This window comes from Harpia harpyja, chromosome 2, assembly GCF_026419915.1.
Source record: "Harpia harpyja isolate bHarHar1 chromosome 2, bHarHar1 primary haplotype, whole genome shotgun sequence".
In the NCBI taxonomy this organism is placed as follows: domain Eukaryota; kingdom Metazoa; phylum Chordata; class Aves; order Accipitriformes; family Accipitridae; genus Harpia; species Harpia harpyja.
Window position 1 is genome coordinate 48,730,889 of NC_068941.1, and position 25,150 is coordinate 48,756,038.

The following is a 25,150-nucleotide window of genomic DNA, read 5'->3' on the forward strand; positions in this document are numbered from 1 at the left end:
AAATACCAATGTTCCTAGTAGTGTTTAAAGGCTTTGTCTACCTTTTGCATTTACTTATTTTTTCTTTATCGCTGTCTGTATTTCCCACTAATGCAGCATCCTGTAAGATAACCAAAGGGGAATTAATGAGTGTAGAAGGGTAACAGTATTTTTATTAACTTGTTTAACGGTGCTTGCAGTGAGGAAACTGAAGCATTAATCAGTGCTTATGTTAGAGCTGAGAGCGAGCACCCCACGTTAGTAGTATTACAGTACAGGGGACTCAGGGGCAGCTGCTTTAGGGAGGACTTCTGATACCATTTTTCTAGTTCTCAAACTGACATCCATGAGTCAAGGGGGAAAAAACTGCTTTCCTCCTCCTCTCCCCCCTTGTAATCTGCAACGCCTAAGATCGTTTGGAGAAAGGACGTGTTTTTAAAAAACATTGATCCATGCTTTAATCATGCACTGAGACATGAGAGAAGAACCCAAACAAGGGAAGACCAGATTAGATGGTTATAATATTTTGAAAGGTAAAATACACATTTTTAAACAAAACCCAGAATGCTGTAAGGCTGTTAACAGATGTCATAAATACACATTCTAGGTGAACAAAATTTAATGTTGGCCAAACAGTATTTCTAACTGTAAAAGTATCAGGATTTTATACACTACTGTCATGCAGGCTTTGTAGTATGGGAAAGAGGGAAAATTCAGTTTTCCTGTGGGAAATAGCACTTGCTGCTAACCCTGGCATGGTTTCAGATAATGGATTGCAAAGTCCTGAGACTTGTACTGTAGAAAAGCTTTACACAATCAATATGACAGGTTTTTACAGCTCCCTGTGAGCCTTACATAGTTGAACATTTGATAACTAAAACATTTGGCTTCGTAGGCAGGAGAGCTGGAAATAACTTCAGGTTTTAAATCTTTAAAACATTCCTGACAGTCCTTCTGTAACATGTACTTGGAATTTGCAGAATAAATAATGGTGTGGTATAAAGATTCTCTTAGTACCACTTCAGTATGACCTCATAACTCTTGTTGATTTTATCCTATAAAAATTTATATCACAGCTATCATATCATATATTCTATATATATATTACATGGCATATTATTCTATACAGCATGTGATGAAATTGTTTTCTCTAGTTTATATTTATGTATCCTTGAAGTTTTCCTAATGCACAAGGATTTACAAAAGAAATTGTAAATATGTGTGGGAAAGGAGAAGAGGATACATAAAACTTTTAGTTGAGAAACCTTATTCTTTTATGAAGTTGAAGAGGAGGGATAACGAGTATTAAAAGATAGTGGTTTCAGAAGATTGTTCTTTGGTATAATTGCTGAATTTTCAAGTTTGGAAACTTCACTTCCAAAAAACACCATTTCCATTTCAATTATTTATTTGTAGCTTTTGTTAAAACTATAATTCTTTAAATACTGTTGGCAAGAATATAAAACATACTGAAACGTAAGTAGCAGCAAGGTCCAGACTTCAATCATTTTCATTCAGGGTGCAGAAAATGTTGCTGCTGAAGCAACCTGATGGCTTGTTGCTGCTGGAAGGGACATCCTTCTCCTTCCACCTCTGCACATCCCTCTCCTGTTAGATCAGCACAGGCATGGCATCTAGCAGCCTCTCGGAGCTGGTGCAAACCAGTGCAGGGATGCCTTGGCTGTAGCTTAGGTGGCTTATTCTGGTTCCCAACTGAGAGAAACTGAAGCTGCAGGCAATTCTTTTGAGCCTTTCAGTACAAAAATAGATTTTAAATGAACACTGGTAGTTAAATCAGCATAGACTCAAATGGCCAGTGCCTGACTGCCGGCCCTTCTGCCTTTGTGAGTTTTCTCAACAGAATCATCTGTGCAAAAATATTATGCAATACTAGGATCCTTTTTTCAAATTGTGTGGTAGGAATGTGGTTTCCAGATCAGTTTGGCAAAGACCAATGTGCAAATACAAATCTGTAACCACTTAAGTGTAGCCCATCTTGATTCTTAGGCGGTTACTCATCCCTTTACTGACCAAGTCCCTTTGGCTAAAGGTTTCCTGGGTCATCAGTATGATGAGCTACAGCTCGTTCACTGCAATTTTGGCCCTCCAGTTGTTATTAATTTCATTAAAAGATTAGTGTAAGACCACCCAACCCCATGAGGGAACAGGTCTAGATGAGGGGGGGCAATAATTTGAATATGGTGGGTTTCTGTCTCAGGTTTCCAGGTGTCCTGGTTTCAGCTGGGATAGAGTTAATTGTCTTCCTAGTAGCTGGTACAGTGCTATGTTTTGAGTTCAGTATGTGAAGAATGTTGATAACACTGATGTTTTCAGTTGTTGCCAAGTAGTGTTTAGTCTAAAGTCAAGGATTTTTCAGCTTCTCATGCCCAGCCAGCAAGAAGGCTGGAGGGGCACAAGAAGTTGGCACAGGACACAGCCAGGGCACCTGACCCAAACTGGCCAACGGTGTATTCCATACCATGTGACGTCCCATCCAGTATAGGAACTGGGGGGAGTGGGGGCAGGGGGATCGCCGCTTGGGGACTAACTGGGTGTCAATCAGCAGGTGGTGAGCAATTGCACTGCGCATCATTTGTATATTCCAATCCTTTCATTATTGCTGTTGTCATTTTATTAGTTATCATTATCATTATTAGTTTCTTCTTTTCTATTCTATTAAACCGTTCTTACCTCAACCCACGAGTCTTACTTCTTTTCCCGATTTTCTCCCCCATCCCACTGGGTGTGGGGGGGGGGGGTGAGTGAGCAGCTGTGTGGTGCTTAGTTGCTGGCTGGGGTTAAACCATGACACCAGGTCTAATAGACTGACAGAAAATTTTGTGAGGCAGAAAGTGAGTGAAGAGAAATGTTTAACTGAACAGTGGTGCCTTCAACTGCACATGTGACTTTATCGGCTGAGGAGAGACCATGTGCTGAAGTGTAGAAGCTTCTCTGCCTGGTTGAAATACAGGCAAAGACCTGAAAGCCACTGTGTGGTATATGGAAGTGACTGGGAATTGTCCACCCACCTGCCCTGCGGTGCGGCCAACCACTTCAGCTGCTTTTTCTTCAGATATGCCAGAGCCAAACCTGTGCCATGAAGTCAGAGAGCTCCAAGTCTTGATCTCTTCACGTTTAGTGTTTGTGAGCGATAGTATGAGCAGTCGAATTAAAGATTCTTCTAAATGTCTGTAGATATTTTTAAGTAGAGTTGGATTTGGGTTGTATTAAGAGTACAAAACTGTTTATTATTAAACCTCACCAAAATTATTTTTTTTTCTTTGTTATTTGATAGCACACTTAAAAGAAAGGCTGGATGAGTATATTAAGCAGTGGAACGGCCTTGTAAAGGTATTTCGAAATGAGAGGAGAGAAGGTTTAATCCAAGCTAGGAGCATTGGCGCCCAGAAGGCTAAACTTGGACAGGTAGGAGCCAGTTCACACACAAGTCTGTCTTATTTTTCTTTTTTGGGAGGAGAGGTGGTGGTGGTTCTATGTTGAAATCAGTGTGTAGAAACGTAGTATTGTATTATCGATATTGTTTTAAAAAGAGATTAATTCTACTCGTTTAAACTTCCTTTTTTTTGTTTATAATATGAAAGCATTTCGGTGTAAATAAGCTTAATTAAATCATCATGATCTCATATACAGAAATGTAAATGTCTTTACTCTTTTTCTTTTGAAGGTTTTGGTTTACCTTGATGCCCATTGTGAGGTGGGAATTAATTGGTATGCGCCACTTATAGCTCCTATATCTAAGGACAGGTAATGTTCTCCCATTATTTCCGGTGTCTGGCCTCTTAGGAAGAAAAAGTCACAGTAACAATCTTTACTTTTCAAACTATAGTCAATATGTTTTATATCTATATCAATATATATCTATATCAAACTACATCAATATTTGCTGTATGATTATTTTATTATCTCCCAGCATAAAAGTTATGTAAAGAGGAAGGAAAGTAGTCAGGCATATAAATCTCTGGATAATTTATTTTAATAGGCATATTGAATATTTTGCTTAGTGTAGATTAAATATAAGACAGCTCTTGTCTTTTGCAGTGATCTGAGGGACTGTTTTAAAAATGTTCTGTTCTGGCTGAATAAGGAACCTGATTAAACAAAATAACTAAACAAAAATGTGATTTTTGGTAGAGGAAAAGTAGCAGTAAGTGTTTTGATTTAATGGGGGTTTAAAGCCGCCATGATCTCAAGAGTTTTATAACTTTCTCATCTTTGGTCTTGCAATATGGTATTATTTGTTTCCTCTGAAGCATTTTGGAGCATTGTCTCTAGCGAACCAAGGCCAGCGCTTGAGCCTGTCTCTGCCTCAAGCCCAGGCGCTTGCTCGGAGTGAGTGGTGGAAATGCCCGCGCTGTGTGCGTGGGATCTGCGACAGGGTGACAGAGGAGGGACGTCCCCAGGGGCTTCATTTCTTCCAGCTCTTGAAATGCTGCTGTTGCTGTGTGCTACCGTGCTCTTAGCTTGTGTGGTCAGGGGGTATGTGTGTGTTTAGGAAACCATGTGCTCGTGTAAACTCTTTAATCCCACAAAAGAACTGCTTAATCCTAAAAACTATTTGTTAACCTGTCGTACTACCAGAACTTTCTTGAAGAGGTGGATTTTGTGTGTTTTAAAGGCTGTAACTCAGCTTCAAGACTGTATTTGGACTCGGATACTAGAGAGAAGATGGAAATGCTTGTGTGCTTCCATCGATTGTGTGTTACTCTTTTACACAAGAAAGGCTGGTGAGAACAGGCAGCTTTACAGGCATCCTCCAGCACCTCCTGCACAAGCAGAGGTTACATGAGGACCAGCGATGCTGAGGCGTGCGGTGCAGGAGGGCATCGCTCGGCAGCCTTCTTCCGAGCCCTGGTAGCCTGGGTGCAGCGTGCTGCCACTTCTGCCTCACAGAAGAGCACGGCGTTAGCGTTTCTTTTCACCCCGCTTATTTTCCTATCTCAAAGGATTTGACTTAAAAAGATGGAAATGCTCAAAGTTTGGTCAACCAGGAGACTCATTTGGGGAGAATAACAAGATAATGTCTTTTTCTTGGTGAATATTGTATGTGATAGGTTACAGCGAGGAGTATATTGCAAATCAAACAGGAAAAATTCTACTGAAGACTGCTGCTAGGAGAGCACCAGTAACATTTTTTTAATCCTGAGAGGTTGGATTTGCAGGTCAGTCGAATAGGACAGAACAGTGAAAATCCTTGTTTACACTAGTAAAAGCTAAGAGCTTATCGTACTTGTTGACAGCTAAGATCTGATATGAATAGAAATTACAAGAAATAATAATACTGTGAGAACCCTAGTCCTCTAAGGGCTCCTCTGTTGCCTCCAGCAGTGCTTTATTAGAAGACCCATGTCAAGGAATACACATAAAGGAAAAAGTACTGATAAACAAATTGATATATTAGCATTTCAGACCTAACTTTTCTGCTTTCAGAACCTCTTAAAACAGAAAGAAAGGACTATCTCTTTTTTCTTCTAATGAGGCTTCATTTTTTAATAATATGTTTACAAGTGACTTTTCATATAAACTGCTCTATAAGCTTAATAATTAATGGTGTAAACTTCAGATTAGACAGATTACTCTTCTGAAATTGTATTTTGCTCTTTCTTTCCCTTCTATAAATGTTTCAGAACTACATGTACTGTACCTCTAATAGATTACATAGATGGGAATGATTATTCCATTGAGCCACAACAAGGTGGGGATGAAGATGGTTTTGCCAGAGGGGCCTGGGACTGGAGTTTGCTATGGAAACGAATTCCGTTAAGCCACAAGGAAAAGTCCAAACGAAAACATAAAACTGAGCCTTATCGGTAAAGCGAGCTGTTTACATACTGTGAATCTTAATGAATAATTGTCTAAACCCTTTTGTTTTTCCCTCCCCCACCTCTTTTCCCATGAACTACGGTCGGTGCACGTGTGCCACGCGGGTCCTTGCACATAACTGCATCTTCCTTGCCACCATCCGCCACCCTGCAGAACCACATGCACTGTGCCGCTTATAGATGTCATAGATGGCAACACTTATAAGATTGTGCCGCAAGGGGGTGGTGACGAAGATGGGTTTGCTAGAGGAGCGTGGGATTGGAGTATGCTATGGAAGAGGGTTCCCTTGACCAAGCGAGAGAAGGAAAGCAGAAAGACAAAAACTGAACCGTATCGGTAATCACTAAATCACTTACCCGTTTCTTTTTTTTCTGAAGTCAATATTGATCCACTAAAACTTGCATGTACTTCTAGCCTGAAAATCTTTGTATTTCTAACCACAGCAGCTGCTTTGTTTAATCAGACCTGTTTGCCACAGCTGACTATTTGCTCAAAATACCTTTGCTACCTTGTGTTGCCTCTCCATTCCTGCTCTTGTGTGGTTAATAGGGCGCACATTAGAATGACAGGGTTTTGTCTGGCAGAATAAAATATTGTATGACTTTGTTTCCACGGAAAACTTTATTTAGCGATGATACTTTTTTAAAAGTAGTGTTGGAAACAACAGTGCTTATTTAACCATTTGATTTGAAATAACGAGCATGCTGTGAGTCTTTGTAGTAGCCGGTAATGCATAAAATCTGTAGCCTGCTGTCATGGCTTGATGCATGCATACAGCTCATGGATTATGCAAGTGCATCAAAAAAATCCCTTTTGTCGTATTTCTCCCACTTGCTTCATAATAGATCACATCTGACAAAGAAGCATACTGTTTAAGAATCTTGACTAGATATTTTCTAAGGTGTCAGTATGTTTGGGGATTTTAATTTAATACAACATTAAAAAAAAAAAGAAAAAAACAACACCTTATTTTCTGGGAAAACTCCAATAGCTTTCACAGAAGTCCCACCTTTTTCTTATGCTTTGTAAGGGGGTATGTTTTCTTCCTAGCAAACAGAAACTGGCTAGAAACCCTAGCTTAGAAACTAGGGTTTCTGGATGGCTTTTCAAGGCTGGGAGACTGTGGTTCTGCTGTTTTTTATTACTTTCCCCTTCACACTTAACTAATCGTGTTACTACATTTGAAAGCAATCCTCACATCTTCAGAATCTAATGTCTTCTATTGCTTGTATATATGATTTAAACATGGTAAGAACTGATGTTGGTAATTCCCTATCCTCACCCGTGATTGTTCTCTGCTAAAATGGCAACACATGCAAGGAAGTTATGAAGCTTTGATCTGTTTTGTATACAGTATAAATAATACCATTTTCTGACAAGGCTGTCCACATTGGAACTTTAATATTTGCTTAGAGGGGGATAAACTATTTCAAACATCACTGTTGTGTTCTGTGTTTACCATCCAAACAGGTCTTAAAATCCTTTAAACTGTTCCCAGAAACACAGAACACATGTTCTCAGAATGGTTTAAAAGATGACTTTATTTTTAATAATACTTCCAGAGTTACAATGCTTCTTTTAAAAAGAGACGTTCCCTGCATCTGTTTATGTCCAGGCTATATGCATTTTGTTGTAGCAATACCAGGGCAAGTAGGACCACGTAAAAGTCTTGCTGAAACCATAGCCAGGATTGCTTAGTTTAAAAAGAAAACAAACAAACAAAAAAACCTCAACAGCTTAAAGTGCAGAAACAAACTTTTTGTAATGCGAGAATTGCCCCAGGACTGAATCCTTCTTTCAGTAATATTATGCTTACCTCTTCATATCCTATAAAATAAATTACTGACCTTATGCGGATTTTACTGTGTTCTTTAACACACTTGACAGCACGTTGGAGGCCAAGACTGAAACTTCAGCATCTGAGGCCTCTACACTTGCCAAGTCTTTATGGTGCTGAGGAAAACCAAAAATGCAGGAAAGCCACAGGGCTGTGCTATGCAACATGCTTCTCCCTGCTGTGCTCGCTGGCTTCCTACCCTTTGAACCCCTGTGATGCAAAAGCAGTGTTGGAGGAAAATACAGTAGGCAGACAAGTAGAAGGGGACATTTAGGAGTAACTCAGCATCGGATCAAGTGATTTGGAGAGCAAATAAACTGATAACCATTACACTTAACTCAGCTGATAGACGCAGCAGCTCTGTTTTTGTTGTTGCCCTGCCCCTGCTATGCAGAGGGGGTATATGTTAACCCTACGGGTTACTTTTTCTTAAGCAGTTCTCCTCCATTCGTGTGCAGAAGGGAAATAAATAATCATTGCTGTTAAAAGGAGCACCACTAAGTTAAAAATCTAATGGAATGAAGAGACTGAATAGTGCTAGAAATGACCCATCTCTCAATAATTTGGTCATGAAGGAATATTTCAGTTGTGTTTTACTTGACTCACCAGAGTGATCTGGACTCTTGGATCCTCCTCCTTTCAGTGCTGCAGATCATCTGAAGTCAGAAAGAATTAACTTTTTCCTTACCAGCTTTTTTTTTCAATTGCCAACTTAGTAGGGACTCCAGCTTGTATCCATTAAGATTTTTATATATTTATTGATCCTCAGGTGAAAAATGCTTGGTATGTGTGCTGGAAATGGCTTAACATGCCGTACTCTCTATTTCAGTGCGAGCAAGCTACCAAAGAATTTTAGTTAGAGCCATTCTGCAAAAATGCTCTAATCCAAACCGCCACATCTTTTTGACACATTAAAACTTACTAATTGCACCTTGGCATACATGGAGGGATTTACAAAGCCATTTTAAAAAAAAAGAAAACCTAAACCAAAATGGAAACCTTGTACAACTTGATCCAGGCCCTCTTAAAACTTTCACTGAGTATAATGAAAAGTGTCTCACATGGCAGTGGTAGAAAAAGAGCCAGAGGGAGAAGATAGAATGGTATTGTTTAGCTGGAAAAACTCTGTTGCTTGTTTAATAGACAATACGTTTCAATGTGACAGCTCCTCAGAATGTAAACCTAAGTCTGCTATGCAGTCTTATGTGTTATCTGAAAAACTTCAACAACTTTCAAAAGAGAAACGTCTTATCAGACTGATTCTTATCTTTGTTTATTTTAATAGAAGCATGCTGGCTGGCTGAATGGATAATTCCAACCAAAATTTTGTGTAATTAAATTAAAAAAAAAAAAAAACAACCCCCCAAAAAACCAAACCCACAACATAGTAAAAACTGGGACTTCACTAGAAATTATACAGTTGTCACTTCAGAAAATTGCTGGAAGCTGATGACAAAGCTTTATGATTTTTCAGTGTATTGCCATTTATCTGATCTTTATTATATGTTAACAGTGAATTGCTGCCTTAATTAATGCTTTCTCCGAGTTTTATCATATCTTTTGGCAGAAGGAGTTACACTGTCTTACTCTTTCAGGTCCCCTGCAATGGCTGGTGGATTGTTTGCCATTGAACGCGATTTCTTCTTTGAACTGGGTCTCTATGATCCAGGGCTTCAAATTTGGGGTGGTGAAAATTTTGAAATTTCTTACAAGGTAACACCAAAAATTGAAAACTAATTCAATCTAGTAGATCTTTTTTCTGTAAATACTTCTGTTTGGCATTCAGACAGACCTACCTCTGATTTGCACCACCTCTTGCCTCATGAAGCCCAGAAGGTTTTGTCATGAGGAGATGTTATGGCAGAGATGTGTGTCCTCAGTGTTTCCTTGTGGGCTTTGGGGCAGAAGTCTTCAGAGAGGTGGCCCAGTGCTGAGACCCAAATGCTGAGTAATCTAGATTTTGTTAATGGTTTGGGATCGCACACACCCCTAAATACTTAATCTGAAAACAGACTGACAAATTTGATGGGGCGGGGGGGGGACTGAGTGCTCTTATGGCGAGTATAGAAAAATTTGTTTCTAATGAAAGTGATTATAGAGAACAAGTAGCATTCAGTTTATGCATAGATGCCTGTAAAGTATATAACGATGCAACAAAAAGTAATCTGTGCTGGTTTCCTCCTCCCTACCATTTTTAGGGGTGAATAATGATCTCGTATACTTTTCAAAATTTCAAGAACTTCTTTACGAGAGAAGTCTTCATAATTGAAACGTTAACTGCATAATTCATAATCACTGCAGAAGATTTTATTTTCACTCCTAGGCACATGCATGCTCTTCAGTTAGCAGGAAATGTAAGATGATAATCATTAGCTTCTTGTACCTTCAGTGTTCATAATGACACAAGTGGCAGACAGCAGGAATCTGTCCCAATTAACAAACAAAAGTGGAGACATCTAATATCCTCAGTAGCGATCTGTGAAATCGTAGCTGAATTTTACTAAAAGTACATTCAGAGCTCCGCTAGCTACTCTTGCTCTTCATGGTTTTGAGGAGAGCTCCAAGTGCACTTGCTCAGCTGTAAATCCATATGCAAAAGGTAGTTATTAAGGATGTTACACATACAGGGTCTTTATCCTTCTAATTCTCCATCTTGCTTAGAGCTAAATCATGATTGAAATTACATACAGTAGTTTTGTAATTGAAGTGCTGATTATGTAGAGACCTCCAAATTGGTTTCATGTAGATCACAACTAATCTGAAGAACTAAACAACATTTATCAGTCTTGCATGCTGACTGCTAGATAGCAAATATAATGGCCTTGCATATCTGAGGGTTTTTTTTGATGAAAATTAAGAAAATTAATATGATGATGCAATGAAGGAAGTAAACTATTCTACCTATCTTTCCTAATACTGTTAAATCATATTTTTAATCTGGAATTCAGACTAATTTGGAACATCCCCAAAGTTAGCTTGAATTTCGATTTGATGCTACATTTCAAACTTGTCAAAACTATGAGCAACTATATTCAGATTTAGGTATGTTTTCTTTTCCGCATAAATGCATTATCCAAGGACATGTGGGAGGGAGTGAATTTCAGAATGGTAGTATGTTTTACCCATTTTTTTATTTTCAGCTACTATAGTTAGAGAAAAATCTGTTTGTACTTGGAACAATGGGTTACCAAAGACACCCTTATCTCCTACTAGTCTTTATTAAGAAAAACTTCAATGTGATGGGCATCTAACCAAAACCCATCTTAGTGATGGTATGTGAATTGCTTTAATAAAATCAAAATATTATTAATTCTGTCATAATAAAAATTACCCAGTTCCAGATTTTGTGCACTCATTCATTACTGTTGTCTTAAAATAGCGATGAAATGAGATGGCAAACTTTTTAAAAAGCAATTTAGTTGAGTAATTTCATGGCTGAGTTGAAGATGTACTCAATACAGCCTTTCATTTCAGAGACCTATTATGTTATGCTTACATCTGAAGCGAAAATATTTAAATCTATCGCACAGTTGGTATAGTAAGAAAAATAGTTGATGTTTCTCCCATAATTTTGTTATCTATTTATCTGTCTTAAATTCCTGTGCATATATATTAATAATACCTTTGCTTTAACTTGTAGATCTGGCAGTGTGGGGGAAAACTGTTGTTTGTTCCCTGTTCTCGTGTTGGACACATCTATCGTCTCCAGGGTTGGCAAGGAAATCCACCCCCTGTGTACGTTGGGTCTTCTCCTACATTAAAGGTACTGTTTTGCTGCAACCTTGAAGGTGGTTTTTGATTTTAGATAACAACAGTTTAAGATAAATCTATTTAAATTATTAGTAGCAATTTAGAGAGCACTTCATCCAAAGCTATTCAGTGTCTAAACTAAAGATGGTCATCCCCACGGGAAGGAAATCTTTGTGCCAATCCCACTGTTGTAAAGACTAGAGATTCCTGGAACCCATCTTCTTGCTCCACCCTGCCCCACCTTTGAGGTACAAACCACATTTCCTATTACTTACTCTCAGCACCCCAAGCTTTTGCTGTGCTGTGCCCAACTGAAGTACAAACAACTCTAGTCACTCTGGGAGATGATGATCGTGGGTTTGAAATCACCCTTTGGTGATTCTAGGCTGAGGTAGCGAACGCTGTAATGTAGCATGTCTCAGACCTTTGTGGCTGCATTTGTTAATTAAGAAGCAGTGAATGACACCTGGGAAAATGGCGTGCCCTGCACTTTATCGTAAAGCTTGGTAACTCCACAGGCACCTTGCAGGTTCAGAAGTGTTGCTTAAGCCATGATTTTAAAAATAGACATCACCTCAAGAAAAGAGTGAGCCAGCTGCCTATATCTGAAGAGAAAATTTGAATCAAGAAAAACTGTTTCATGTAAGTTTGCACCTACCAGCAGGAAGAGAGACAACCCTCCTGTTAAGGTTTCCCGTTGCCTAGTTTAAGCCTTCTCTTGTGCAGTGTTTTGGCATTGGTAAATCCCATTCCCAAAGACCCAGTTCTTTGTAAATTCCAATCCCAGAGCCGTCTTCCTAGACGTTACCAGTGACGATGACTACTAGTAGGGTTACAGAGTATGGCTTGAGCCAAGCTAGCAGTTGGTTCTGCTGAAAAGGGAATGTCCCAGCCTAGCTTAATGGTAGAAAACTAACCTGACACCCTGAAAAAAAAAGGCCTCTATTAGTAATGTGAATTGATTAACATTTTGATTAAACAAGCACCAGGACCAGTGCAAGGGAGGGTAGGGGGAAGTGGGCATAGCTGGGAGTAGAGACAGAGCAATGGGAGGCAGGATAGCAAATGATAGCTCCATTGCTCAATGCAGGCAAGGTGTTTGTTTGCCTTGTCTGAAATTATAAAAGCCATTTCACTCTTCTGAAAAGCTGATCAAAAATATGTACTGCATATCTAAACACCTTACATGAGTCTGCTTGTCTGCTTACTGAATACAACGAAACACTGCTGAGTGTTCTTAAATATTAAGTTGCTTCTCTGTACAAGGCAGGATGCAGGAATAGGTTTCTCCCTCTTCGGGCACTCTCCTGTCCCCATAGTAAATGTGCTTTTTTATAGCTTTGCTCAATTTATGCTGGATGTGGATTAAAGTAAAGCTTACAATAATTTGTGCCTTTAGTCAGATCTATTAAACTAGACTGTTTTAACACCAGGTCATTAATGCTAGCAGAACCGTACAAAGTGAGGTGTGCATCTAGAACTTGTACAGGTAATATAGAGATAAGAGCCATCAAAGAGACCAAGAAGAAAGATGTGACGGAGAGGTTTGTTCACCAGGCGACCTATCCATTTTTTCCCCTTCTCCAAGCAGCAATAAACTACTTTACTTAAGAAGATAAAATCTCCTCGGTGTGTCATAGCTGACCTGTTTAAGACTTTTTTTTTTCCACCCTTAGTGGACTAATGCATATCATTCTCTGTATTAAAACTGTAGAAGGTGAATAGAAACTCTAAATTGCAGTTCTTGTATACAGCAAATGATTGCAACATTTTATTGCACCCATAACTGAAGAGTCTTTATGTTCAAATAAACATTCTCTAAGCTTGGAAAAAGACTTCGTACTCTCATTAAGCAAGCCAGTTTATTTTGCTGGCTTCAGTCCTAAACTGTCATTTGAAAATAATATGCATGTGTCTTGTATAATCTGCTGAAGGTGACAAATTATTAGTGCTATATAAAAATTTCATGCTGCCACTTTTTAAGAGGGGAAATCCTTAAATTTCTGGAATTAACACACTGTTGCATGTGACCTGTTGCGTGTGCTTTGAGTGTGCAGCAATGTCGTTGTTCTTCACAGAACTATGTCAGAGTTGTAGAAGTGTGGTGGGATGAATACAAAGATTACTTTTATGCCAGTCGGCCAGAGACAAAAGCGCTACCCTATGGAGATATATCTGAGCTGAAAAAATTCCGTGAAGATCACAACTGCAAAAGTTTTAAGTGGTTTATGGAAGAAATAGCGTATGATATAACTTCATATTATCCCTTACCACCTAAAAACGTGGACTGGGGAGAGGTAAGTACAGTACATAACCTGTATTTATTTTAGGAGCTTTTTTTTTAAAATTGGGAATTCAAAAGGAAGCGATTGTTACTTGACATCAATCTGAGAACAGGCTCTTTGCTTACTGGTATGCTACGGTGTATGATACTAGCCAGAGAGCTATAGAGATTATAACCCTAGGAAAAGAATTTTATATATATTTTAAGAGGTGCAATTTTTTTTTTTTTTTTTTTATTAGCTCCATAGGTCCTTGAAGGATAATTTTCTCTCTAGCCTTGTCTTCAGTTATGTCTAAAGCTCTTTTTTCCTTAATGGGAATTTAGGCTTTTTTAAAAGAAAAAATGCGAATCCTGTGTGTGTAGGAGTATTGGCAAAGATTAATAGGTGAAAATCTTTTTCTGTGAAGGCCTAGAGAACAGATCGTGAAATCCAGGTGGAGTTCATTCTGCCTGCGTTTGCTGGCCTGGGATGTACTCATACAGTTACAGCCTCAGTACGTCCCTTATCTGCATGTAATAACTTGATGTGATTCCTTTACAGTCATTTCCAGCATTATTGTATATGAGTATGACTTTATGCTAAATTAGGAATGTGGTTACAAATTTGGCGTTTTGGCGTGGTTGACAGAGAGAGACAGCATGTTGCCAGGTGAATGCAGGACACTTCACTGAACCCTGCCTGTTTCGTTCTGCCATCTAGCCCACACCTTGAGGAGCTTTTACTGCAGGTCTCCTGCCTGCTTTCAGATTTTTTTTTTTTTGCCATTTTCAGTTGGTTCCAGCCTTGCCCTGTCTCTGCTATTAATTTCACTTTTGCAGATCATGGAGGCAAAATCAGAAAATCGTCTCACTAGCAGAGGAGGATTCCAGTGTTCCACCAAATTTAACAACCTTCTTTCCAAGAAATGATGGACCCGTTTTTGTTACTTCAAAAAAGCATCAGAAAGTACAGATCTATGCTGTTTCCTGTGGCCAAGCAACTGCCATCTCTAATTTCTCTGAGGAATTAGTGATACAGAGCGTGTGCATGGTGGAAGGGGGTACAAATAGTCTTGGATCTGAGGGACCAGCTGAACAATGCCACCTTTATTTCTTACCTAAAAGCTAGCACAAAGCATCAGTTACTACATTAGCCTTAGACCTCCTTTTGAAATGACATAAAGGGTTAGGAAGGCGCGTTATATGTTACTATTCACTGAGGTGAAAGTATCTGAAGAGAATAAAATAATAATGGCCACCTTGTGGGAAATCATCCCTGATAAAAGCGAGTGGCTCTGGTGAAGTAACAGGAAAGTCGGAAGTTCAGAGACTTCTCTGAAGTTTTCTTCAATACTTCTTCGCTGGCTGCTAGTTATCCTACATGTGAGAAATCCACCACCCCACACCCCCCATTTGTAACACCACACTAATTGCATTTCCAAACTGTCAGGAATGAAAGTGTGGGGTTCGTCTTCCTTAACACTCTCTCTGGAAGTCAGGTTTAAGCTTAGTCCTCCAGATTTTCCTCTACCATCACAAAGAAGGAGGAGGCTCTGGCAAAGAAAATAGGTCTGGAAAGAATGTTATTGGTGTCATAAAGTCTTTGTAAAGTTGTTTGCTGGCCATTCTGAGAAGGGAATGGGGTAATCAGCAGTTGAGGCATGCTTTCTGACAGGACTTTTTTTCTTTATCCCTATGCCTGTGCCTGCCCCTCATCAATTTTACCTCTTTTTTTCCATGTAATTGCTGCTGCAGGAGGTACATCTGAGCAGCCGGGTCAGTGGGCTGTGCCTGGCTGCAGTTAATAACTGCTGTGCATAACTTCTCTGCATCCCATTTCTCTCATCCACAAGATGAGAGCAACTTAGCTGAGCTCCTGCTTTATTTATGAAGACCTGGGAGACTGAACATGCTTTGATAGGAGACTGAATAAATTAAAATACTTGGAAGTACTACATTTCGGTGTCATTAATTTGGAACTGAGCTTTGCAACTCTAGCTTTATCAGTGTACTCTAACTCACTAAGAGCCTGCAAATTAGCATGGGCAGCTTGAAGCTCCATCTCGCAGAGCAGTTAACATCAGAATTTAAATTTCATGCACAGGTTTGTCTCGTATCTCTCTGTCAGATATCTGTTTCTGGTTTGAAAGATACATTGGAATTTTCTGAACTCCTTCATGCTTATTTTTTCCTTGAGACTGACTTAGAGTGCAAAACCTCTTTTCCAGATTAGAGGCTTTGAAACCGCTTACTGCATCGATAGCATGGGGCACACCAATGGTGGCTTCGTTGAGCTTGGGCCGTGCCACAGAATGGGAGGAAATCAGGTGAGGAGCCTGGAGGCAAGTCTGAAGGAGAATCGCTTGCTGTGGATGGTAACAGGCTGGTTTTCTGTTAAGCCTGTACGTAAAGTCACTTAGGTGCCAGCTACAAAGATGGGAGCTAGGGATTTTCCATAAGCATACTGACATTGCTAAAATATGGGAATCTGAAAGTATCATTTCAAACACAAACAGTACGAAATTGAAGGCAAATTCGTAATCTCTTCTTCAGTGAAACAGGTACGTGAGGACGCAAGAACTGTGTTTTAAAGCAACTGTATCACTGCATTAGAATAACTGCAGCTCTTAGCATTGCTGCTGATTCATCATTTATCTTCACTTAATAATTAATCCTTCAGGAAACAACCCCTTACTTGCTTTGGATCAATTATTTCACAAAGTTGTTTTGCCATAATGAAAGTATAAAACTCTTTTGTGCAGTAACTCATCTTCCACCACAGAAGACAAGAAATTGAATACAAATTTCTTGCTGCTTCATTTACAAATTAATTGGCAGAACATGTTTACTAATAAATGGTTGCAATCCAAGCTGCTATCGTGTATCTTCACAAACCTACCCACACTATCACACAAACATGCTGTTCTGTCTTTACATCTCCTTTTTCAGTTGGAAAACTTTTCATTTTAAGTCCTTGTTTATGCTGATGTAGACTTGAACCAGGCAAGTTTTGTCACAGCAGTCTTGAAATCACGTGCAGGATGATGCTTTTAAAAATCGTATTTGGGTTAGCTCTCGATAGCCCCTGGAAGTGTCTCTTTTATTTTGATACTTAATTAAAAAGTTCCCTAAACTACTTTTTCTGTATATGTTACCCCAAAAAACCCTTAACAATTACTTCATAAGAAGTAGCTAGGACAGCTAATGTATCTGGATGCATTAGTTTGATTTCCTCCATGGGTAAAATGCCGAAGTTTTACTGTCTTCACATGGAATTACTGTCCAGGACCAAGGACTTGCTACCAGACCTTTAGAAAGATAGTGGATTGTTTGGCCATCAAATCATACAAAGGCTTTTACTCAGACACTTTCAGAAGTCTCCCAAATAGGAATCCCTTTACTCTTATCATTTTTGTCTCGCTAGCTAAGTTTCTTAGCCTTCTAAATCCTACAGGAAAGTTATCCGTGAAATTGAGTGTCATGATAGTAAAAGTGCATTACATCATGTAAAATAAATAACCCTTCTGAAAGATAGGTGTAATAACACCAGAGAATATTTTGAATGGTGCAATTTTGTTGGTATTTTCAGTGTTTCTAAAATTCTCGTTATTTTGAGTCAACGTTAAAAAGGTGGCTTTTTTTTTTCCTGTTAGCTTTTCCGAATCAATGAAGCTAATCAACTCATGCAGTACGATCAGTGCTTAACTAAAGGACCAGATGGATCCAAAATTATGATTACACACTGTAATCAGAATGAATACAAGGATTGGCAATACTTCAAGGTATGTAACAGATACATAGCAGAAAAGAAATTAGAATTTGCATCCTGATTTTTTGCACCTTTTAAAAATTATTTTATGTATATCTGAAAATAAAGATCTACAACAAGGTTAACTGAACCAAGTAGAGTAAATTGTTAATTGCACATTCTTGGAAATCCATGCTTGCCAGGAAAACTTCCTCTAGGGAAAGATGCTTTTGCTAGTGGTTGTAGTTGCTGTCTTCTGTAGCAGAATCTTTAAGCAAAACCTGATGAAGCTACGTGTGCTGCCACCGGTATGTTAGGAGTTAGCAGTTGTCTCAGAGGAAGCAAAGAGGATGTCCACTACCAGTGACAGAGTTTCTAAAAGCTCGTAGTGTCGTCACCCTCTCTGCTTGTATGCTTTCTGTGAAGAAAGTTTCTTTATCTAATGTACACTGTGAGAAGATTACTTAAATGCTGATGTGCATTTAGCAGCTAGGGTCAATATCAAGTCTAATTTTGGGAGGTCTAAATTGAAGTGTTGCTCTGTTTAAAGACACAAGATCTTTTTAAGCCTACGTAGGAATAGGTAAACATAGCGTTACTCTGCCTTTTTGTGTTGTCTTTGCCTTTTTCAGTATTTCTTTTTCCTGTTCATTAGCTGTTTGCTAATAATATGCTCTGTTGTGAATACTGGGTGTGGCGCCATTGTAATGCTATTGCAAAATCTGTGAATTTTTAGTAAAGACTTGGAATGTTGGCCTATACACATGAGGGCTGCTACAGTCTATTTAGTCACTACATCTCTAAGTCCTCGCTAGCTTTGAAAGTGCTACTTTAAAAAATGTCCAAGGTTTGTCTCTTAAAAAGTGAGACCAAATAGTCTAAGGGTGACGTTATCCTTGGATATAGTCACACATAACTTGGTTTTGTGTCTAAGAAACTATTCTGTGTCGGATTTTTCTTCAGTCTATCTAGTATATTACATATTTATTAATTCATTAACTGGTTATCTGGAGTGTGTTTGCCTGAAAGATGTAGGCACTGTTCGAGTGCAGCGAAATCTGTTTGTTATCCTTTAAGCCACTCCACATTTTCTGGTATTTGCATAGAGCTAGGAAATACCAAGCACTGTAATGGATTTCCACCCAGCTTTCTTGAGCCATATAGAGAGACAAAATTCTTTAAACCTGAAATTTAAAAATCAATAAGCAGAGTTTCAGTGCCTGCCAACTTCTGCTTTAATATTGGAATAATATATAGCACTTGTTAACTCTCCAGCCATTCTAGTGTGCCCCAGCATGTTACTTGGCTCTTCTCTAAGCATTTCTTTCATGCAAGAAGATCCTTTCCCTCCACAGTGGTACCAAGTTGCGTAATTGTTTGCTTATTACTGCAAGTTATAAGGAAGCCCAGTAGGCACGGTCTGGGCTGTAGAACAAAACACTGACTGGCTTCCAGAAGGAAAAAAAAAAAAGGGGAGGGGGTGAAAGCGAAAGGACCACCAAGGGTGTGTAACCAAGCAAATACTAGAAATTTGGCACACTCCACTGTGCAGTACAGAGGGTATGACCGTTTCTTCTAATGAGGAGGGTGTAAGGAGTGAAATGCTTATGAACTGCTGAAAAATGTTGTGGCCTTGTGTAAATGAAAGCTGCCAGGAGATTTTATCTGGTTGGTCGGTTGGTTGTTTCTGGAATAAACACTTGCGTGCCAGTTTGGTGAGCGTAACATCTGTGCTGCTTGAGCGTTGAGCAGTAGCAGGGCTTCAGTGCCCATAAGCATACATCCAGAACAGGGCTGGTGGTGGTCTGCCTATTGCTTTTGTCCAGACATCTGTTGACCTCTGCCAGTAGAGGACCCCCACATCTGGCCACACGGCAGAAGCAGGTACCAAGCTGAACCAACATTTGGACATGCAGATGCACGTGGGAGTGATGGGGTGAGGGAGAGGGTCCCCGTGCTGGGGGAGTCTGGGCACACGGGGCAGGGCTGCAGAGCCCCAGCCCAGCCACAGGTTTGCTTCTGCTCCGTTGCTCTCCACGCTAGATGCAACCGGTCAGCGAGTCGGGGCTGCATCTGGCGCAGGGGGTCAGCAAGCGGGAGAGGAGCCACAGGCTGCTTTGCAAATGCATGAGACTCAGGCATGGCAGCGCGGGCGCGTGGAAAGAGCCAAACGTGCAAGTCTCAGCCTGAATGGGCCAGGCACAATAGGTCTGCAGTTTCTTAGGCGGCCTCCTGTTGCTCAGGAGGCCAGACTTGCTCTCATACCCTCTTCTCATCCTTCTACCAGCCAAACAGGGAGCAAAGTAAGTGGGTTCCCCCCCCCCCCCCCAGTGTGGTTCATTGTGGTGGTGTGCAGTTGCTTTATGTGAGGGCTAACTAAAGGAGGATCTGCCCAGTGAAGTCAGTTCTCGTAGAGCTGTCCTCAAAAATTAATCTTTTGGTTTGGTTACAGGATGGATGAAAAGGCTTGGAAGCATTTTAGACACGGTCCCGCTCATTTTCTTAGCAGTTTGTTGCCTGAGAGAAATGGGAGGCGTCTCAAGTGGACATACACGTATCAAACATTTCATAATATGAATGGCTGTGAAGGTCTAGGTTTAACAAATAGTAAAATGAGTATAGAACTGATCTGTTCTGGGACCCTGAAACCTGGTTTTGTAAACAGCTATATTGCAGTTGTGAAGAAAATGTTTTAAAAAAAAAACAAAAAAAGAAAACAAACCAAACACACATGTTCCTGATGGTTTTGTTTTCCAGAATCTGCACAGATTTACTCACATTCCATCAGGGAAGTGCTTGGATCGCTCCGAAGTCCTCCATCAAGTTTTCATTTCAGAGTGTGACTCCAGTAAAGCAACGCAAAAATGGGAAATGAACAACATCCTTAGTGTGTAGACAGACAAAACCTACCTACTGACAACATTAATTTGTACAGGACTGAAAATAGCCTGAAAACTGCTGCAATTATTAACTTTGTACAGCTGCGAGCCTCCTGGCTTGGATGAAGGACATAGAGGAACTGTGATTATTACAATAACATTATCATCCGCAGTTAATGTTTACAAAACTGCTTTACCTTAAACTCTGTAGATGTTTACATCTTTTTGTTTTAAGATGTTGGTAAATTAATGTGCTGTTAGCTGTGTTTCATAGGAACATAGTTAAAAGCATTGTCGTCGTCTTTGGGATTACACTCAGGGGTCTGAAGGCAGTTTTTTTACACACACTTGAAAAGGTTGGAGTAACCAGATTTTCACAGAACTTGGTGATTATCAACCTGTTGTATATTTTTATTTAATTTTACATCTTACTAAGCACTGCCACAGGTTATTAGCCAGGGTGGCCTTCTCTCACAGTCATGCTGCTTTTTTGGAAGGTGAATTTCAACATATTTAGTGCCTCTTTCATTTCTCTCTTTCACAAAAAAAGCATTTGTTGGAAATTATACAGTGGATTTTTCTGAGCTGTCGCCAGGGGTAGGGACCAACCGTACTACCCTGTGTAATTATTGTGTTACCGAAGACAAATTTCTATTGCCAGTTTGGCTGCTCTACTTCAACTGGACTCTTTGTACGGTGCAAGGAAGAGCTTAGTGTCGAGTTTAGTGCTAATGTGGTACTTTTGAATGGAAGTAAGCACCCTCGCGATTCCAGTTAAGAATTTATAAGCACTAACTTGCTTGTTTAAACCATGCCTTACATAAAAATAATTTAAAAAATAAATAAAATAAAGCTGCACAATTATGTAAAACTTAGAAAGAATCCAATGCTTCATTTATATTGTTATTTTAAATGGAAATCACTGAAGAGGTGGACTAAAACTTTTAATTAGGAAAAAACATCCAGCTTCTTAACGCATCTGTGTAATTCTTTACAAGGACATCTGTCAACCAGTTTGGATGCCAGATTTAGGTTTGAAAAGAGAAATGGAAATCCTGAAACCACATTTATTCATACTAATTTTCTTCTTTTTTTTGTCATTGGAAACTTCTCCTGAGGGATTACAAACACAAAATACAACCGCTTGGTGCTATAGTGTACAGAATAGAATGCGAAGAAGTTTCTAAAAATGTTCTGGAAAGGAGTTGATGCAAACTCCCTTAGGAGTATAAATATTTACTCTGAGTGAACAGAGAGGTGGAGGAGAAATGACTTGTCCTCACTTCCTTATTCCAGATTTTGTGACTGTTAAATGTTGACATCAGTGTACTGATTTCGTAAGAGTTATGCCTATAACATGTCACACTATTAAATATGACTAAATACTTCCCTGAAATCTAGAATAGCATTGCATGCAGCTTCCATTGATGTTAACAAGGGTTATGTATCATATTTGGTGACAGAGTTTGATCTTTACAGGGCTGTCTGCACTGACCTATTAGTTTGGGATCTTTCCTAGTTTCTTTAAACTTCTCATCTATCCTTTCAGAGCTATGAAAAATAGAAAATAAAGGAGGGGGAAACTGGAAAAAAAGGAAAATAAGGGTGTGTGCCGGTACTTGTTCCTTGTGTGTATGAAAACTGACTCCATTTTTGTGTGTTGGGTAGATTAATTTAATCATACGACTATGCATAAGAGAAAGAATGGTGGCACATAAATTGTGCGGGTGTGCATTTTAAATGGGTATTTTGTGCAATTCATTGAAAGCTGATGCTGTATGTGAATATGAATCTGTATGTGAGACTGAAACCTTACAAAACATGAGATCGTAAGAAGCTGTTGCTGTAATGACTTTTTCCTACTATAGCCGGCTTGGAAAAAAATGATTCCCATATTCTTGCTTTGTAAGTTGATGATAATATCACTATGCATTTCTACATATTTTATAAGTTTGATTTATGCAGATTTTGATACACTGTATGTTTCTGTAGAAATTGTATAAATCTTTAAAAAATTTATTAGGGATAAATCTGGGAAACCTATGTATATCTTACTTATGGGTTGCTGGTTTTTTAGGTGAAGTAAATAAAATATTTGAATTTTTGGGTTTACTATACTTTTACAGAGTAAAAATGGATTATTATCTTTATAGAAACCCCATATCTCAAAATCTAGACAACTTCAGTGTTACAAACTTACAAATATTAAAAGTGTTTTATTTTACTTTTTATCTAGGTACCTTTTATCTCATCCGTGGGGACTCAGGTTTTTTTCCAGTGAAATGAAATGAAATTCCCACTGAGAGTTGCCACGTGGACACATTTGGATTTTTGTATCACCTGCCCTGATCTAATTAGGTAGATTTAATATGCTAATAGAAAAATTAACTTGAGAATGATTTCTAAAGTAGAACCAGAGGTCAGGATTAGTTGGTAGTGTTTTGACTCTATATTTTATCTTAGTCCGTTTATGTTTCCACCAACAAACATGTTTCGAACAAACTTTTTTTTTTGCTGAGAAGGTTTCTTAGCAAAAGAGTATGCAATTAAATTGGGACATGGAACACACAAGTTCTGGCCTAAGAGCAAACCTAAATGCTAAAATCTACAGTACTTCTTTACAGATGGGATTCTTGTTTCGTAGCCACATCTGTCAGTGCACTTTTGTGTATTCAGATTTCGAAAGGCTCCTTTGGCAAAACCCTGGGGGTATAGCAGCAAGTGGTTCATGTAGGGAATACCCTTCTATGTAGAGAAACAGGGATTGATAGGAAAGAGGGGACATCGTTCTTCTTTACCAGAGATCCTAGCACCAGGAGAACTAACAGCACCCTTTGGGCAGTACCAAAGATGCTGTCCCCATTGATGGCATCATAGAATTAATTCATCCTCTTTCCCTAATGCCAGTGAATCTCCTTTACTACTGTCTGCTTCTTCCATACTATCTGCCTCCAAATTGCAGTCCCTAAAGCCAGAAGTTAACAACTTACTACTCTGAAACTAGACCAAGAAGCCCGAGATCTATTACATTACGCCAGGGATGTAAAAATTTCATGTTTATCCCTGATCTGTGAGACTTTTCACAAGAAAAAAAACATACCGCTGCCTATAAAAACACAACAGATGCTTTGGGAGATTTTGCTGTATATCAAGCACAACTTTCCCTATAGGTTAAAAAAGATCAAATTGTGCAAGATCCATGGAGACATAGGAATAAGGAGGAGAATTTCAGAACATGCAGAAGAAATGATCTATACCATTGAACACAAACTGGTTTTTTGTAAAAGCATTTCTTGTTTGTTCCCTGCTGGTAAGCTTAGATGCATGAATTGTAATAGGTGAAAAGAAACAACTCAGGAGAAACAAATTAGCAGTGTTTCGGTTTCTGGTTGTTTTTCTCCTTGCTAGAAAAGGCATGGGAATACTAGGTCTTGCTGTGTTCTGAAATCCTGTCTTGCTGTTTTCTGAAATCTTATCTTGCTTACAATTATGAGAGCAATCCTTGAGAAGTGTCAGTGGTTATCTTCCAGGGTAATATTTACTTTCTGGGAACATGAGAAGCGGTTGCCAGCATTTAGTCTTCTGGTTGTTGACTTTACTTACCCTGCAAGCCTCCTCTGAACTCTTGTAGCATTGGAATAGTAAGTTGTGTAGTTTGGCTGGCACTGTATAGGAGGACTCTTTACATACAATAAGTCTAGGTAGAAAAAGTGATAGCCTATCAAAAAATGTAGGTGAGTTTGCCTCCCTTTGTGTTTTAAAAAAAAAAAAAGCTACATGAACTGTGAGTGACCCCTGAAGACTGAAGCCCGTTTGGACCTCCTTTCGCTGTGGGGAGCCTCTGGTCATCTTCCCTCACCCGCTGCTGCCACAAGTGTGTGTGTTGGCGTGTGCTGCCTCGCTCATCGCACCCTCAGCTGCATTAACCAGCACGGAGCACAGCAAAAGTGGGAAGAGGTGTTTGTGTGGATTATGCATCTTGGTAACCCAGTTAATGGTTAGTAACCTTTGGTTTTTAAATCAAAAAACCTAGTCCGTTCTTTACACTGAGAAACAAATTAAGTATTCTCCATTACCACGTAACATGGGTCCTGGTAAAAGAAAAAATAAGCTGTCTGCACAACCCTTAGGGTTTTTATCATGTTGCACTGCTCTGTGGCTCTTCTGAACAACAGTGTGGATGGAGACTCTTCAGCAAGGCAGTGGAATAGCTTATGGTCTGACGGATCTTAACTGACTGATGAAAAATGCACGTTCCCTCAGTTAACAGGTCGACAAAGGTGACAAGGATCAAAGCCTGTAAGGAGGAGTTAGAGCTGTTCAGACACCAAGATGAAAAGGTATATTTGCGTGTTAGATCCCTTCTTTTTCTCACTAATAGACTTCACTGAAGAGAAACGCGATTGCTTTAGGGACAAGAACCGTGCCCCATCCAAAGTGGTGTGCAGGTAAAGCAGGGCTGAGGGCTAGGTGGGTCCCACAGGTCTCATGAATGTCGATCGTTCAATGTGAAAGCAGAACTGCCTCCAGTGGGCTGCCAGTTCAAACAACTTGGCGGTGTTTCTTGTGCAAGAGTAATCCCTCCTGCACAAGAAAGGAGCAGAAAGGTGGGAGAAGCAGCATAGCACTAACTCCTATTGAAACAAATCAAAAACTCTAATGCCCAAGATGCGCATGATGGCAACAGCAGCCCTCTGGCTGAGCATCCCACGGGTCCTGAAAGGGGAAGGCAAAATGAACAGAGAGATGTTATTTTGCTTTCCTGGAAAGGGCTGCTGGTGGCAGTGTGTGTCAGTCAAAAAGGTGGCATGCCCAGACAGTTGTTCAAGCACAGTCTTCAAATGAAATTAAGA

At 39.5% G+C, this 25,150-nt stretch overlaps 1 protein-coding gene across 3 annotated transcripts in view; it reads left to right on the forward strand.

Moving 5' to 3' along the window:
• The window catches only part of GALNT7 (polypeptide N-acetylgalactosaminyltransferase 7), a 76,776-nt gene extending 54,362 nt beyond the window's left edge, over positions 1 to 22,414 (forward strand). For 2 of the 3 annotated variants that reach the window (XM_052779111.1, XM_052779129.1), the window contains exons 4-12: positions 3,275 to 3,405; positions 3,665 to 3,744; positions 5,625 to 5,807; positions 9,253 to 9,370; positions 11,298 to 11,420; positions 13,486 to 13,704; positions 15,899 to 15,997; positions 17,324 to 17,452; positions 20,176 to 22,414. In XM_052779111.1, the coding sequence (XP_052635071.1) occupies positions 3,275 to 3,405; positions 3,665 to 3,744; positions 5,625 to 5,807; positions 9,253 to 9,370; positions 11,298 to 11,420; positions 13,486 to 13,704; positions 15,899 to 15,997; positions 17,324 to 17,452; positions 20,176 to 20,313 (1,220 nt within the window). In that variant the 3' untranslated portion in view covers positions 20,314 to 22,414. Of the gene's footprint in view, positions 1 to 3,274; positions 3,406 to 3,664; positions 3,745 to 5,624; positions 5,808 to 5,973; positions 6,157 to 9,252; positions 9,371 to 11,297; positions 11,421 to 13,485; positions 13,705 to 15,898; positions 15,998 to 17,323; positions 17,453 to 20,175 lie in introns of all 3 variants that reach the window. The other variant, XM_052779121.1, reaches the window with a different exon arrangement.
• The last annotated feature ends 2,736 nt before the right edge of the window (positions 22,415 to 25,150 follow it).